Genomic DNA, 17,519 nt, shown 5'->3' on the forward strand with positions numbered 1-17,519 from the left:
CATTAGCAGGTCCGTCCTGGCTCCCAACACTGGGATGCAGCAGAAACCTCGGATTCACTCGATCTACTCCCAAGATTGCTAGCGGCCGCTCTATCGGTCAGCGAATCCTCCCTATTACCGTGCAGGGTACCCTCCTACCATACGGGGACTATGCTGCACGCCAGACGTCTCTGCGCGATTTACCAGCAGCCCCAGCCATGCGTACGACTTACAGGCCCCTCTCCTAAAACATACCTTTTCTTTCCGCGGACTCAGGAGGTTCTTGTCTACTCCCACGGTGAGCGGCTGGCAGCGGAGTCCCCTCCGAGGAAATGCTCGGGGCGCGCCCAGGGGCGTCCGCTCCTCAGCCGATCCCGCGGTGAAGCAGAGAGTCTCCTGCCTGGCTCGCCAAAACTGACTTGCAGAAACCGGACTCCACAATCTATGAGATTGTAAAGTAGGTATGTTTATTCAGCGCTGGGCGGCACGGGGGAGTAATCCCACCAAAATCGTGCGTGCCTCAATGCGGCACTTACCATAAATATATACAGTAAAATATTACATATTCATAGTTTTGTAATACGCCTATACATATGCATGACCTGTCCCTGCTTTGTATTAAAATGAGTTCCAAGAAGTCATTTCCATAGACCCCTCCCATCTGCGCTTGCGCATTGCCTCCTAGTGGTGGTCGTCGGGGGTCGTGGGGATGAAGGCTGATAGTTCCTCTTCGTCACCGCTAGTAACCTTTTGTTCTTGCGCAGGCTCAGTTGTCTTCTTACTTCTGTCCATACCGCAGGGTCAGTTTTAGCTGGCTTCTTGAGACAAGTTTTTAGTCTTTATCAGGAGCTGTCCTTGTGAGGTGCCTCAGTTAATTTACACCATAGCTAAGTCGGCCTTATCAGGCTGAGCCGGCCTTGTGAGGAACAAAGTATCAAGCCCCTACCTACTGATTCAATCTTCTAACTACTATTAATCATTCAACTACTAAAATTCCTTAATCCCTTGTCTCAATATAATTCAGAATTCAGCATAATCAGTGCTCACTTTACTATAATTAAGTTTTTCTACATAGCAGGAGACAAAGGAGTTTAACCCAAATCCTTCAGCACTCTTACTGAGTAGTTTAGAACCTGGCAAATTGATACATTTTTAGCATTTATAGGTTATAGGAGCAAGTTGTATGCATATTTAGCCATGTATTCAATTAGTGTTACATGTTATCAACATTAAATTTGTATCATACTTGACTTTTTCTGAATAATTTCTATTGTATGTTATCAGAGTTTTAAAAAAAAAAAGATTACCTCTTCCAAGTTTTACTATTTATTTTACAAGTTTACTTTTTCCTCCTTTCTCCCAGCTGTGATGTAGAAAATAGGCTCCTCAAACTGGCCTTACTGTTGTTAACCTTAAGTAATTTTACTTTTCTAATTTTGGATCAGCGTTAAGGTTCATTATAATGCAAATAAGAATTCAAATTATATTTATTATATTAACATTGGACTGAAATTCAATTTAAATTCTAAGACTCAGTTTTTACTGATACTTAATTTGAATTCAGCTACTCCTGGTTATAGAATCATAGAATAGTTTGGATTCGAAGGGACCTTTAAAGGTCATCTAGTCCAACCCCCCTGCCGTGGGCAGGGACATCTTCAACTAGATCAGGGTGCTCAGAGCCCCGTCCAACCTGACCTTGAATGTTTCCAGGGATGGGGCATCTACCACCTCTCCGGGCAACCTGTTCCAGTGTTTCACCACCCTCACAGTAAAGAATTTCTTCCTTCTATCTAGTCTAAATCTACCCTCTCTTAGTTTAAAACCATTCCCCCTTGTCCTGTCACAACAGGCCCTGCTAAAAAGTATGTCCCCATCTTTCTTATAAGCCCCCTTTAAGTACTGATAGGCTGCAATAAGGTCTCCCCCAAGCCTTCTCTTCTCCAGGCTGAATAACCCCAACTCTCTCAGCCTGTCCTCATAGGAGAGGCGTTCCATCCCCCTGATCATTTTTGTGGCCCTCCTCTGGACCCGCTCCAACAGGTCCATGTCTTTCCTGTGCTGAGGATTCCAGAGCTGGACGCAGTACTCCAGGTGGGGTCTCACCAGAGCAGAGTAGAGGGGCAGAATCACCTCCCTCGACCTGCTGGCCATGCTTCTTTTGATGCAGCCCAGGATACGGTTGGCCTTCTGGGCTGTGACCGCACATTGCTGGCTCACGTCCAGCTTTTCATCCACCAACACCCCCCAAGTCCTTCTCGGCAGGGCTGCTCTCAATCCCTTCATCCCCCAGCCTGTATTGATACTGGGGGTTGCCCTGACCCAGGTGCAGGACCTTGCACTTGGCCTTGTTGAATCTCATGAGGTTCACACGGGCCCACTTCTCGAGCTTGTCCAGGTCCCTCTGGATGGCATCCCGTCCCTCGGGCATGTCGACCGCACCACTCAGCTTGGTGTCATCTGCAAACTTGCTGAGGGTGCACTCAATCCCACTATGTCATTGATGAAGATATTAAACAGTACTGGTCCCAATACGGACCCCTGTGGGACACCACTCGTCACCAATCTCCATCTGGACATTGAGCCGTTGACCACTACCCTCTGGATGCGACCATCCAACCAATTCCTCACCCACCGGACAGTCCACCCATCAAATCCATACCTCTCCAGTTTAGAGAGAAGGATGTTGTGGGGGACCGTGTCAAAGGCCTTACAGAGGCCCAGATAGACGACATCGGTAGCCCTTCCCATGTCCACTGATGTAGTCACTCCATCATAGAAGGTCACTAGGTTGGTCAGGCAGGACTTGCCCTTGGTGAAGGGTTGTCTAGCTGTCTTGAATCACCTCCCTGTCCTCCATGTGCCTCAGCATAGCTTCCAGGAGGATCTGTTCCATGATCTTCCCAGGCACAGAGATGAGGCTGACTGGCCTGTAGTTCCCCGGGTCTTCCTTTTTTTCCCCTTTTTAAAAATGGGGGTTATGTTTCCCCTTTTCCAGTCAGCAGGAACTTCACCGGACTGCCACGACTTCTCAAATACGATGGATAGTGGCTTAGCAACTTCATCCACCAGTTCCCTCGGGACCCTTGGATGGATCTCATCGGGTCCCATGGACTTGTGCACCTTCAGGTTCCTTACATGGTCTCGATCTTGATCATGATCTTCTCCTACAGTGGGCAGCTCTTCATTCTCCCAGTCCCCGCCTTTGCCTTCTGCGGCTTGGGTGGTGAGGCTCAAGCACTTGCCGGTGAAGACTGTGGCAAAAAAGTCATTGAGTACCTCCGCCTTCTCCATATCCCGAGTAACCAGGTCTCTCATTTCCTTCCAGAGAGGGCCCACATTTTCCCTAGTCTTCCTTTTATCCCCGACGTACCTGTAGAAGCTTTTCTTGTTGCCCTTGACGTCCCTGGCCAGATTTAATTCTATCAGGGCTTTATCTCTAGTTCGGGTTAAAAAAGTAATATTTATAAAATAAAATATAACATAAAACTAATTTTTTTGTTCAAACTAGGCTTTACAAAGATTCTTCTTTGTTCCTCCTCAGTTTTCAGTCTAAAACATTTAGATGATATACCTTAATAAAAACATTCTACTAGATTCTCAAAATGAAAGGGAAAATATTAATATAATTTGAGATATTATAATTAACAGAATATATGTGTATAGAGGATTGTATATAGTAATTGCCATTTATCTTCTTTTGTTTAAAAATATGTGAGTGCATTTAAAACTTCATTTTGGTATTTGCTTCTACTTTTTTCAGAATTGCTTATTGTGAGTGTACTTGCGTTATTGCAGGATTGGGAGGGCCATTTAATCCTTACACAACAGAACATGTGAAAGGATACTGCAGATGTATTTTCTTATTAATGAAGCATTTTATTAATAAACAGTGTCTTCAAATCAATATATTTAATTCTAAAAAAGATAAGAGTAATAAGTATCTTGCATTTATTCTTTATTGTAAAGATGAGCCATTTTCTTCCAACTGTTATGCCACACAAATATATGGCAGTTTGGTTCTGGTGTTTTGGGGTGAGGTGTGTCACACATGCATAGTTGTATTATGAATTGTGGTGCTTTTTTATATACTCATATTTTTATGTAAAAAAGAAAAAAAAGACATCAAATGACTGAAAGAATTGAAATGAAAGTTTTAAATTTGTTTAAGAATAATGGCCGAACTATGTATAGATTCCTTATAGCTTATACTATTTTCCAGGCAGTCAATTCTGTGGGGATCAGGTAGCCTCTCTTTATTTTATGATGTGTTCCAAGGAGCTGCTTTTACTAGGTGAATAAGGAAATGAATCACAGCTTTATAAATAAATTAATGAAATTACACTTCTAAGAAACTGGTGACTTTTTTTCTTTTTTTTTTTTTTTCCTGTAAGTTGCAATTCAGTGTCTGGAGACTGTTTTTAAGATTAACCTGGAAGATACTCATCTTGCACCTCCACAGCATTTGATAGAAATGTTCACAAATTCTTTTTACAAGGTAAGAATTTAATTTAGATTTTAGAGTTACTTTGACAATATGTGCTGAGATTTCATATTGTATACACAACCTTAAAGTGCTGTATAGGTCAAAATGATGAGGAAACTTAAGGAAAACTTGAAAAAAGTGACACTTCCATAAAAGCTAGCAGAATGAGAATCTTTTGGGGCAGTGGGAGGAATTAATTTCAGCTAGACAAGGACAATTCCACATAGAAAATTAATAAACAGTGGATGTCTCGTTCTCACTTGAAGCATTTTATCTTTCAGTTAAGCATTTTGCAATTCCCAGAGATAAATGTCTGCAAAGTGCTTGAGGTCATCCGCAGTTTTCTGATGCTTCTCACTCCCTTCTGGAAATAATTTAGTTGTTCAGTTTTAAAAACATCCCATGAAGATTAACCTTAAAATGGGAACTTTAAAAATGTGTACTAATAATAGGTTCTATCTGGGAGTCCCCAGTACAGGAAGCACAGGAACCACCAGGATGGCAAATAGGAGAGTCAGAAGTAAAAAAACCCAAGATTGTAGAGACATGTTAACTCTCTTCACCTTGACTTCCTTAAAATGTGTGGTGAGCCATAAGATTTTTTTAGTAGTAGAAAGCAAGCTATCTTTCTCTTGTAAGGATGTTTTAGTGACATTTTAGTTCTTTCATACTTCCTGTGCGCTACAGAAAATCTGGTTGCTTGTTGATACAATGCTGCCCAGGATGAAATAACTTTTTAATATAATCAGGGCTTATATTTTAATGAAAAAATTTTGGTTTGTTTACGTACAGAATGACATGCTGCCTCTCTCAGATTCTTTACCAGAGGATGTTGAAAAAGCTGACCAACTGAAGGATGAAGGTTTGTAATAAACATAGAAATAAACATCTTATGCTTTTATTAAGATTTTTGGGTTATCATGGATAGTGATAGTATAGCAGCTGGGCAACACACACCCCGCACAAAAACTTAAACTTACATTCCATGGCGATTGTTATGTTGTAAGAGGGCTAAGTGATTTGCTCCATCTGGGGTTTAAGAAAATATAGCCTATTCTCTCCCTTGCTCAGGAGGTTGCTTAAAAACTACTCCTGGGCAGCATTCCTGAGTAGTAGAAGCTTTAAAGAATTAACAAGAATTAACAGTTATTGTTCGGTATATTATAGATGTGCCTGTTTGTCCATGGGATTTCTATACAGGTTTCTACTTTGTTGAAAAGGTTGTGTGATGTCAAGGATTATATGCTAGTTGAATATTAAAACATCGGTAACTGAAGCCAACGGAAAAATTCCTGTCAGCTTACTAGGGTTAGTATTTCACATGTGTGAAATAACTTGTGCGCTCTATAAAAACTGCAGAAAAGCCAGTTGGTTGTTTTCCCTTTGATAGATGTTATTGCTATTGATGTGAGGAAAAGCAGCTGTACCATAGAAGTCTTCACTAATACTACTCAAGAAGTAATCCATTTTATTTCCCCTAAAAAAAAAAAAGAAAGTAGCATGTAGCACCGATAACTGATATGAATTGGTATCAGGTGGATAGATGCTTTATAAATCACATTTTTTTATGACCTGTTGGATTTTCAGATATTTGAGTTTTATAGAAAAAATAAGTAAGTTTCTAATTGCAAGACAGATGTAATCGTCTCAAAAATTTCAGGATAATCATGTGGAATAAGTTCTACTGTATTTGAGAACAAGTTCCATGTCTGTCTTATCTTAAAACTGGTCATCTGTAGTCATGAATGCAGTCCATTACTGGCTCTGAAAGTAAGATTTGCTAATTGTTGAAGTTGCTCATTAGCTCTTTAATGCTAAGGATAAGAGCTCAAACAAGGTTAGGTCACAAGTGAAAATTAGTTTGTGAGTTATAATATACCTGCCGTGCATGCTGGCTTTTCATTTTGCTGTCTGTTACTGCCAGCTCATGGAAAGTGAAGAATACCTGCAGCACTCAGTATGGTTATTGGACTGTAGGGATAGATATTCAGCACTTTCCAGGTGTAGGTATTATAGCAATGCATGTTATAAATCATAGAATCATTTAGGATGGAAAAGACCCTTAAGACCATTGAGTCCAACCGTACACCTAACACTGCCAAGTCCACCACTAAACCATGTCCCTAAGCGCCACATCTACACGTCTTTTAAATACCTCCAGGGATGGTGACTCAACCACTTCCCTGGGCAGCCTGTTCCAAGGCTTGACAACCCTTTCGGTGAAGAAATTTTTCCTAATATCCAATCTAAACCTCCCCTGGCGCAACTTGAGGCCATTTCCTCTCGTCCTATCACTTGTTACTTGGCAGAAGAGACCAACACCCACCTCGCTACAACCTCCTTCCAGGTAGTTGCAGAGCGCGATGAGGTCTCCCCTCAGCCTCCTCTTCTCCAGGCTAAACAGTCCCAGTTCCCTCAGCCACTCCTCATAGGACTTGTTCTCCAGACCCTTCACCAGCTTCGTTGTCCTCCTCTGGACACGCTCCAGCACCTCAATGTCTTTGTTGTAGTGAGGGGCCCAAAACTGAACACAGTATTTGAGGTGCGGCCTCACCAGTGCTGAGTACAGGGGGACGATTGCTTCCCTACTCCTGCTGGCCCCACTATTTCTGATACAGGCCAGGATGCTGTTGGCCTTCTTGGCCACCTGGGCACACTGCCGGCTCATGTTCAGCCGGCTGTCGACCAGCACCCCCAGGTCCTTTTCCTCTGGGCAGCTTTCCAGCCACTCTTCCCCAAGCCTGTAGCGTTGCATGGGGTTGTGGTGGCCGAAGTGCAGGACCCGGCACTTGGCCTTGTTGAACCTCATACAGTTGGCCTCGGCCCATCGATCCAGCCTGTCCAGGTCCCTCTGCAGAGCCTTCCTACCCTCCAGCAGATCAACACTCCCGCCCAGCTTGGTGTCATCTGCAAACTTACCGGGGGTGCACTCGATCCCCTTGTCCAGATCATTGATAAAGATATTGAACAGGACCGGCCCCAGTACTGAGCCCTGGGGAACACCGCTCGTGACTGGCCGCCAACTGGATTTAACTCCGTTGACCACAACTCTCTGGGCTCGGCCGTCCAGCCATTTTTTTACCCAGCGAAGAGTACGCCCGTCCAAGCCATGAGCAGCCAGCTTCTCTAGGAGAATGCTGTGGGAGACAGTGTCAAAGGCTTTACTGAAGTCCAGGTAGACCACATCCACAGCCTTTCCCTCATCCACTAGGCGGGTCACCCGGTCATAGAAGGAGATCAGGTTGGTCAAGCAGGACCTGCCTTTCATAAACCCATGCTGACTGGGCCTGATCCCCTGGTTGTCCTGTACGTGCCGCGTGATGGCACTCAAGATGATCTGCTCCACGACCTTCCCCGGCACCGAGGTCAGGCTGACAGGCCTGTAGTTCCCCGGATCCTCCTTCCGGCCCTTCTTGTAGATGGGCGTCACATTTGCTAACCTCCAGTCCACGGGGACCTCCCCGCTTAGCCAGGACTGCTGATACATGATTGAAAGTGGCTTGGTGAGCACTTCCGCCAGCTCCCTCGGTACCCTTGGATGGATCCCATCTGGCCCCATAGACTTTTGTGTGTCTAAGAGGTCACTAACCATTTCCCTTTGGATTATGGGGGCTTCATTCTGCTCGCCGTCCCTGTCTTCCAGCTCAGGGGGCTGGGTACCCTGAGAACATCTGGTCTTACTCTTAAAGACTGAGGCAAAGAAGGCATTAAGTACCTCAGCCTTTTCCTCATCCTTTGTCTCGCTATGTTTCCCCCTGCATCCAATAAAGGATGGAGATTCTCCTTAGCCCTCCTTTTGTTGTTAATGTATTTATAGAAACATTTTTCATTGTCTTTTACCACAGCAGCCAAATTAAGTTCTAGTTGGGCTTTGGCCCTTCTAATTTTCTCCCTGCATAGCCTCATGACATCTTTGTAGTCCTCCTGAGTTGCCTGCCCCTTCTTCCAAAGGTCGTAAACTCTCTTTTTTTTTTTTCCTGAGTTCCAGCCAAAGCTGTTTGTTCAGCCAGGCCAGTCTCCTTCCCCGCCGGCTCATCTTTCGGCACATAGGGACGGCCTGCTCCTGTGCCTTTAAGATTTCCTTCTTGAAGAATGTCCAGCCTTCCTGGACTCCTTTGCCCGTCAGGACTGCCTCCCAAGGGACTCTGTCAACCAGGCCCCTAAACAGGCCGAAGTCTGCCCTCCGGAAGTCCAAGGTAGCAGTTCTGCTAACCTCCCTCCTTACTTCTCTGAGAATCGAAAACTCTTATCATTTCATGATCGCTATGCCCAAGATGGCCTCCAACCATCACATCACCCACAAGCCCTTCTCTGTTCCCAAACAACAGGTCCAGCGGGGCGCCTTCCCTAGTTGGCTCACTCACCAACTGTGCCAGGAAGTTATCTTCCACACCCTCCAGGAACCTCCTAGACTGTTTCCTCTCCGCTGTATTGTATTTCCAGCAGACATCTGATAAGTTGAAGTCCCCCACGAGAACAAGGGCTAGCGATTGTGAGACTTCTCCCAGCTATTATAGAATATTTCGTCTGCCTCTTCATCCTGGTTGGTTGGTCTATAACAGACTCCCACCATGATATCTGCTTTATTGGCCTTCCCCCTGATTCTTACCCATAAACACTTGACCCTTTCATCACCATCGTCAAGCTCTAGACAGTCAAAACACTCCCTAACATACAGGGCTACCCCACCGCCTCTCCTTGCTTGCCTATCCCTTCTGAAGAGCTTATAGCCATCCATTGCAACACTCCAGTTGTGTGAGTCATCCCACCATGTTTCCATGATTGCAACTATATCTTTCAGCCCTCAGGGATTTGTGAAATGGGCTAAGAAAATGAAATTAATGTGTACTATGCGTTAGTTGTTGTGTGGTGCTACTAAAGCAATTCCAAGTCTCTACTAAAAAAAGTGGAAGGGGTTTAAACAAAAGGCCATTTAAAGTGTCAGCTATCAGGGGCATTAGTAAGCAGTTTGGAACTGCTTGAAATGCTTTTGGTTAATTTCCCATAATAAAATTAAAACTTCTTGTCCTGTTTTCTAGTGCTGCTCTGTCATATTAATCCTTCTCATTTTCACACATGTATATCTATCACCAGTATCATGTTTTTTAGTTAAGAGTACTTTTCTGCCCAGGGTTAGGGAGATAAATTAAATAACTTGGTGAAGTCCATTTGAGTCATATCTTCTATAATACTGTAATTCTTTAACTCTGTCATTTCCTTGTTTCTATCTGTATGTCCTTACCTATGGAATAAGTTCCCTCACTGTTTTGGCTACCAGCCTGCTCCTCCTCTGCTCTCAAACCAGTCCTGGAACCTGTAGAAATTGGCTAATGAATGGTGAAACAAAATCAGATAGTTGAGTTTTCTTTTTTGGTTGTTATGAAACCAGGAAGCAATATACCCTCTGGACTAGTAAATACTTGAATTTATTTGCCTATCACTTGACACTTTGGCTTTATGTAAGCTACGTAGAGCACAGATTGTGTGCAGGTTTATATAATGTGACTGTGGCTGAATCCTAAAAAGAGCTGGGTATTACCACAGTGTAAATTATAACAATAGGTAGTATTTTTGTTATAAAGGACACACATTCAAAAGTATAACCATTTGTTTCTTTTTGTTTTGTCTTAAGAATTTTTGTCTTGCGTTAAAAGAAAATATTACAGTTGCTTTTCCTATTGTCCCAAATTGCTTAATCTCAGCAGAAATAGTAGGTCTAGCTATTTTTCTGTTTTCCTTTAGCCAATTTTGAGCTGGAGAGAGAGAGCAAGAATGGTACCCATTGATACTAGCTCCAACTTAGCCCCGTATCCCAGGTCATCTTTGGTTCAGAGCAGTATCAGAAATTCTAACTTTGATAGTCATCAATAGCAGTTTTGTTTTAGAGAAATGTTAACTGCTGCAATCTTGTTGAGTGCAGCTAACTTGCAAGTCTTTTAACTGACAATAGGATTTAGTGTGCAGACCTTTACCTTAGATCAAAGGAAAGATGTGTAGATGGTGGACCTAAAAATTAGGCAGATATGGTTACATTCTGTGTATATTTTGAAGGTATACATGCAACTACAGTTTCAATTTGCCTTCTCACTGGCAGGGATTGCTGACTACAGTTACAGTCTAGTATATCACTATTGTGAAGAGGTGATTTTGTACTACATTGATGATATTTAGTTACTTTAATCTCATTTTGTTTATTAAGCTCTCCATGTTCACAACTAAGTGCAAGTATAGTTGTTTTCATTTAGTACTGGCACCTGGAACTGCTTACTCCACAGCCTCTTGCTTTCTAGCAGAGATAAAATTGTTGCACTGACTGAAATTTTCCAGCCTTTGCTTATGCAGTTTTATACATCTGTAGTAACCTGTTGACCTATCCCTTCTCTTGCTTGTTTTGGGAGAGGGTTGAAATATTTTGCCAAAATACAAGGAAGTCAGTGAAAGTCTATAATTTTCCTAACAATTTATTGATGTTTTTGGGGAACCAAGGCTTCTGTAGGATCTAGCAGGCCAAGGATCCATAGTGGTGGGACCTTAAGCTTGGGCACTCTGAACTAGGACTTTTTTTCTACTACTTTATCATGAGGAGAGAAAGAAACTACCAGGACTGCCCTGTGTTGGGGAGGAAAGAATGTGTAAGATATCTTTTGTTTTGAAAGACCTTACTCCAGAATTTTCTTTCCATAGAAAAGTTACATTTTTCTAGTTTTTTCACTTTACTAGGCTTAAAAAATATGAAACTTCATTATAGAGCAGAAGTTCTGAGCTTTGAAGGTGAGAAATTTTACCTCTGAATCATTTTAGATTGCCTGTGCTATATGTGCTTTTCATTATCTTACTGAATGAATTATGTGACAACATCACAGAAATGGGGCTTATGCACTTGGTTTTGCTTTTGTTTGATTTTCCATGTTATATGGGTAGTTACAGGCAAGTCGTTGGGAGATGTGAGAAGATGAGACCAAAAAGGAATTAACATATAGCCTATTGGATTATGAGGCTTGCAAAGATAGTTAAGACTGATGAATCTATATTAGAGTGGAACTGCAATTACAATTACACTTCTCAACAAAGTGATCTTTGCTTTAACAGCAGAAACTATCTGGGAAGTGTGAAATAGCAAGATGAGAAGGGGAAGGTTTATGTGATGGACTACAATGTACATAATAAACTTGACAGACATAGTAGATATTTTTATTTGCATTATTCCATGCCAATTCAATTTAAAAGAATGTATCTCAAAAAAGTACAGTCATAACTGCCTTATATAGATGCTATAATGTGGCTGCTCTATTTCTTTCAAACATAGCACTGTATCTTTTAAATACTTAAGAGCTTTTTATAATTTATTTCAGGTAACAATCATATGAAAGAAGAAAATTATGGTGCTGCAGTGGATTGTTATACTAGTGCTATAGAACTGGATCCAAACAATGCAGTCTATTACTGCAACAGGTAAAAACAAAATAATATACACTTTTCATTCCTGAACTTCATGAACATTATTTTAAAGATAAATTGTGAAGTAGATCAAAACAACATGAGGCTAGAAAAACCCGCAATTCAGAAATGTATCGTGTTAAATTTGTAACAGATTTAAAGGAAAAGTGAGCTAATTCAGCATATCTGTATCAGTTAAAGGTGTAATATGGGCTTTAAAATTACTTGTAACACCTTGAGATCAGGTTTTTGTGAGTTAGGATGTCTATATTAAATTATAACTTAGGCTGTGGTTTCCAGTCCGTTGAGAGTAGTAAGAGCCTTTTTTCTGGTGTTCTAGTGACTTAGCTGCCATCTCTATCTCCCCTAGTATTGACTTTCCCTGGAAAAAAAATCATCAATGTGGATATACCATTTTGGAGATTTCAAGCACTGTATAAATACTCAGCATTTTTATGCATGACCTTTTGAAAAATAACAAGACTGTTGTAGTTTCATTGTATAATCAATTCTTCGCTGTAGTACTGAGATGGGACCAGAGGAAGTCTGGAAGGGCACGTTATCCCAGTAGCAGCAGTATGCTCTTTCAGTATACTGCCCTAAAGACCAGCATAAGAACAAAGGCAGTATAGTCTATGAGCCCTACTGGAACTGGCCTCCCTCTAGAGCCCCTCTGCTCTACACTTTTCAGTGCCTCTCTTGCCAGAAGGATTTACTAACTTAAGTGCAGTCAATCTGGCCTTGTGGCACTGTACCCAGTGGATTTTTCCATTTTTGGAGCTGTGCTTTCAGTACTTCAGAGTTTAGTTTGCGATAAATACAAGTGAATGATTCAGTGTTTCGCGGCAAGCATAAAGAGAAAGGGAATGCACAGTTTATTAATATTTTGCGTCTTTAAGACAGTAGTTCAAAGTGTAAATCATCTATTTTCCTTGAGAAAACTGACCACATATGTGATTTTAGGTAATATAAGTCCTGATTCAAAAGCCTCCCAAAATCACTGAATGGGCTTAAGCGCCAAATCTGTAATTGGCAAAAGAGTGGAAATACTTCACTGTGTGCTACATCATCACATATTACATTTGTGAGGACCAAAATGAATATTGATGTCAGTGAGCACGGTATATATATTTTGAGGGTGATGTGGTATCTTGAATAAACATAAGCCTTATCTTACTTAAGCTAGTATGGAAGCAATGGAGAATTATTGCCTTCAACAGTATTGCTTTTTACTCGCAACAGTGGAGAAAAAGAGAGAGCTGAGATGCCCTTGAAGTTTTAACTGGCCATATAATTTTTTGTAAACATGGAAAAAACATTTTCTGTTCAAACACGTGAGACTAAGCATTGTCCCCAATTTTTATCCATACATCTTCACTGGCATCTGCAGAGTTGGACAACTGTTAAGTAGCCTGAATATTTAAAAGATACAAGTAGTTCCATTCAGAAGAGATTTTAATCAAATTCAGAAAAAACATGCAATTTGGAGGTTATCACAGGATTGAATAGTGATGATTGTAGCATCTAGCATTCCTAATAAAAATGAAAAATGCTTTATGCAATGGAAATATTGTCATTTCTACTATAGTTTTTTAATCAAGGAAGAACAAATTAGAGTGTTTTGAGGCTTTTTAAGCAGGTAAAATTTTGAGTACTAATCTTTTCCAATGTCCTTTTTAATTTGGGCAAGTCTTTAGTCTTATTATATAAATGTCCACAACATTTAGTATTTCTCTGGTATAGAGATGCAATTCTAATTTAGTAATTCAGAGATTATTGAGAAATGTTATCCCAATTTACCTGCAAGCATGAGTTGCCTGCTAAAAAATTGAGCAGGGAAAAATCACAGCATTCCTTTGAGTGGCAGTAAAACTATACTTCTTACTGAAAAAGCGCAATTGTATAAAATACTTGTATTTAAACTACTACTTGAGAGTTTCACTTCTTGTAATAGGTTTTGTGATGTATTTTGTGCATAGTCATATGCTGGATCTAAAACAGTTCCTTAGAATTATTTATCCTTTATGTCTTCAAAGGTGAGTGTGTGTTCTTCAAAGCCCTAGTCTAGCAATGCACTTAAACACGTACTTAATTCAGAACATTTGCTTGTCCTGCTTAATTGAGGAAAGCTGAGGCATTGCCTAAATAGTGAATGAAAAGTCAGTAAGATTAAACAAGTCTAAAGTTAGTCATGGACACATGAATATCTAAGCTGTTTTTCGTTTGGGTTTTTTTTTTGCTGTTATTGGTGGGTTTTTTTTTTTTACAAAGCTCTGTCCCTTCCCTCCCCTCTTCCTCTTAGGGCTGCTGCTCAAAGTAAGCTCAACAACTACAGTGAAGCAATAAAGGACTGTGAGAGAGCCATAGCAATAGATCCAAAGTACAGCAAAGCATATGGGAGAATGGGGTAAGCTAATACAAATCTGAGTAAACGCTGAAGACCCAAGTGTAAATCACCATAGATTTTCTGAAATAAGTGGAACTATGTTGTTTTACTTAGCTGATATTCTTGTTCTGAAAGTGTAGCAACTTTCTGAAGATGACCCTATCAGGCTGTCAGCTTTAAGTTATATATAGGTAGTTGATCTCAGCATTTTCATATCAGATTTCGTCAGTTTGCTTTTTTTTTCTTTCAGTTTATCTGCAAGAAAAAGCTTTAACTTTGCAAATTTAGTTTAGGAAGTCATGCTATGTTTTTCTACCTCCTACCTAGTTATGAGTAATAAACATTCTGCAGTTGGAACAGTGAATCTGTTAATGATGCTGTTAGAGAACAGGATCCTAAAAGTATTGAGGCTTCACACTAGCAGGAATAGAGGCTTAATTTTTCTGTTCAATAACTCTCAGGAAGCAGATATTTTAGCAAGACTAAGCTATGTCCCTTTAGTAGTTTTTCTCAGTCATGTCTGAGAGATTAACAGTATTGCCTCTTTAGGCGGTGGGTCTGATTAAGTGCTATCTCAAAATAAATGATGCTCCTGAATGGGATATCTACTTGAGTGAAGGGCCGTTCTTCCGAGATGTGTAGCTTTTGCATTTTCAATAATGAAACATTGTGGGTGTGGGCTGAATGCTGCTTAAGGCTTTTGAGGTTATACCTACACTAGTAAATTAAAAAATACTTGGGATTGTTCTTTAGGGTGAGCTGGCACAAAATGGCCCATGTCCATATTATTAAAATCTAGTTTGCAGTATGGAGTGAGCACATCCAAACTGCCTATTGCTAAATTGCCTTGGCCTGTGTTAAATTCTGAACCATGCCCCAAAATTGTATGGGATAATGCTTGTTGGCTTGGGACAAAACCATGCCAGGGGGTGTTTATTTAAGATCAAAGATGATCGAATTCCATCACTTGTGTCCTGGTTTTGGCTGGGATAGGGTTAAATTTCTTCCTAGTGCTGTGTTTTGGATTTAGTATGAGGAGAATGTTGATAACACACTGATGTTTTCAGTTGTTGCCAAGTACCCTCCTAGTCCAAGGACAGCTCCCATGCCTACTGACTGAGCTAGGTACACAAGATGGGCGGGAACATAATCAGGACAGCCAGCCCAGCTGGCCAACGGGGTATTCCATACCATGTGACATCATGCTCAGTATATGAATGGTAGGCGTGATCCAGGAAGTAGTGATTGCTAGCCTCTTCAGCACGCATCACCTCCTCCTCTGGGGATATTCCAAAATCTTTGCCTTCTGGCCAGTTCGTGATCGAGGGGTGGACTTAACCATCCAGACTAACAGTAGACTACCGTGGCCTGAATGAAGTCACGCTGCCACCGAGTGCTGCCGTGACGGACATGCTAGAACTCCAATACGAACTGGAGTCAAGTTAGCCAAGTGGTACGCCACAACTGATATGGCTCATGCGTTCTTCTCAATCCCTTTGGCGGCAGAGTGCAGGCCACAGTTTGCTTTCACTTGGAGGGGCGTCCAGTACACCTGGAACCGACTGCCCCAGGGGTGGATACACAGCCCTCTCTATCAAGTGACCAGGAAGAAGAACGACTTCAAATGGGGCCCTGAGCAACAACAAGCCACTTTTCCTGATACAGTTTATTTTACTAGTACAAATGTAGCCTGACTGGCTTTTGAGATGGTTAATTCGCTTGGAAATTTTAGGGACTGTTGCATTGGTTTTGTCCTATTTAACTCTCTTGAGATCGTTTCTTCATATAGCACAACCCGAGATCCCCTGATTTCGGTGAGATGGAGGGAAGCTATAGGCTGATTTAACTGAAAATTCGAGGTTATTTTAGAGTTTTGGGTGTAAGACCAGTGTGCCTTTTGATACACAATGTAAGTGTGATCATTCTCAGGCAATCAAATGTCTCCTTTTTTTTTTTTTTTATTATTATTATTGTCTGGTTGTTTTGATAGAGGATATATTTTGAGCTACAGGCTGTTGCTTAACTCAGCAGATGGATATAATAATACATTTGGCATAGGCTGAATGAGGAAACAGTGCTTTTTTAGTAATAACTGAAAAAAGTGCAGAAAACACCTCAACAAAAAATACTTATGAGAAAGCTATGTTTTCTGACTGCATTATGCAGGCATATAATTTTTTCAGAGGATTTGACAGAAACTCTGTATGTGTCACAGAAAGAAGCAGAAGTGCCGCAGAAATATGCAGAGATGGGAGCCATGCAGACAGTTAAAGAGCATGACCCTGAGAGAGCACTTCTCTGGGTAGGAGGTGGGCTTGGAATTGTGAGAAAAGAAACTGTCGCCCGCTGTTCTGACTTGTATTGTGTTCCAAGAAGCAAATTTTTACATACTTTCTCTGTAAAAAAAAAAAAACAAACCACCACAATTGCATCACAGAAACACCAGATTGCATTTCTCGTCTGGTCAGAAACTATTCTGGCAAATTAACGGCCCAACAGGGAGAATGTTGTTTATGGGAGTAACTGTATTGAGGGAGATCATGGAACAGATCCTCCTGGAAGCTATGCTGAGGCACATGGAGGACAGGGAGGTGATTCAAGACAGCTAGACAACCCTTCACCAAGGGCAAGTCCTGCCTGACCAACCTAGTGGCCTTCTATGATGGAGTGACTACATCAGTGGACATGGGAAGGGCTACAGATGTCGTCTATCTGGGCCTCTGTAAGGCCTTTGACACGGTCCCCCACAACATCCCTCTCTCTAAACTGGAGAGGTATGGATTTGATGGGTGGACTGTCCGGTGGGTGAGGAATTGGTTGGATGGTCGCATCCAGAGGGTAGTGGTCAACGGCTCAATGTCCAGATGGAGATTGGTGACGAGTGGTGTCCCACAGGGGTCCGTATTGGGACCGGTACTGTTTAATATCTTCATCAATGACATAGACAGTGGGATTGAGTGCACCCTCAGCAAGTTTGCAGATGACACCAAGCTGAGTGGTGCGGTCGACACGCCCGAGGGACGGGATGCCATCCAGAGGGACCTGGACAAGCTCGAGAAGTGGGCCCGTGTGAACCTCATGAGATTCAACAAGGCCAAGTGCAAGGTCCTGCACCTGGGTCAGGGCAACCCCCAGTATCAATACAGGCTGGGGGATGAAGGGATTGAGAGCAGCCCTGCCGAGAAGGACTTGGGGGGTGTTGGTGGATGAAAAGCTGGACGTGAGCCAGCA

At 41.8% G+C, this 17,519-nt stretch overlaps 1 protein-coding gene and 1 long non-coding RNA gene across 2 annotated transcripts in view; one reads left to right on the forward strand and one right to left on the reverse strand.

Annotated features, from left to right (window-relative positions):
• The window catches only part of LOC142074738 (uncharacterized), a 181,939-nt gene that overhangs the window by 19,857 nt on the left and 144,563 nt on the right, over positions 1-17,519 (reverse strand). The window lies entirely within an intron of this gene.
• The window catches only part of LOC142074734 (small glutamine-rich tetratricopeptide repeat-containing protein beta), a 37,595-nt gene that overhangs the window by 14,130 nt on the left and 5,946 nt on the right, over positions 1-17,519 (forward strand). Inside the window, exons 3-6 of the mRNA XM_075135593.1 lie at positions 4,374-4,477; positions 5,258-5,327; positions 11,818-11,917; positions 14,205-14,309. Coding sequence (XP_074991694.1) covers positions 4,374-4,477; positions 5,258-5,327; positions 11,818-11,917; positions 14,205-14,309 — 379 coding nt within the window. The remainder of the gene's footprint in view (positions 1-4,373; positions 4,478-5,257; positions 5,328-11,817; positions 11,918-14,204; positions 14,310-17,519) is intronic.

This window comes from Calonectris borealis, chromosome W, assembly GCF_964195595.1.
Source record: "Calonectris borealis chromosome W, bCalBor7.hap1.2, whole genome shotgun sequence".
Lineage (NCBI taxonomy): Eukaryota > Metazoa > Chordata > Aves > Procellariiformes > Procellariidae > Calonectris > Calonectris borealis.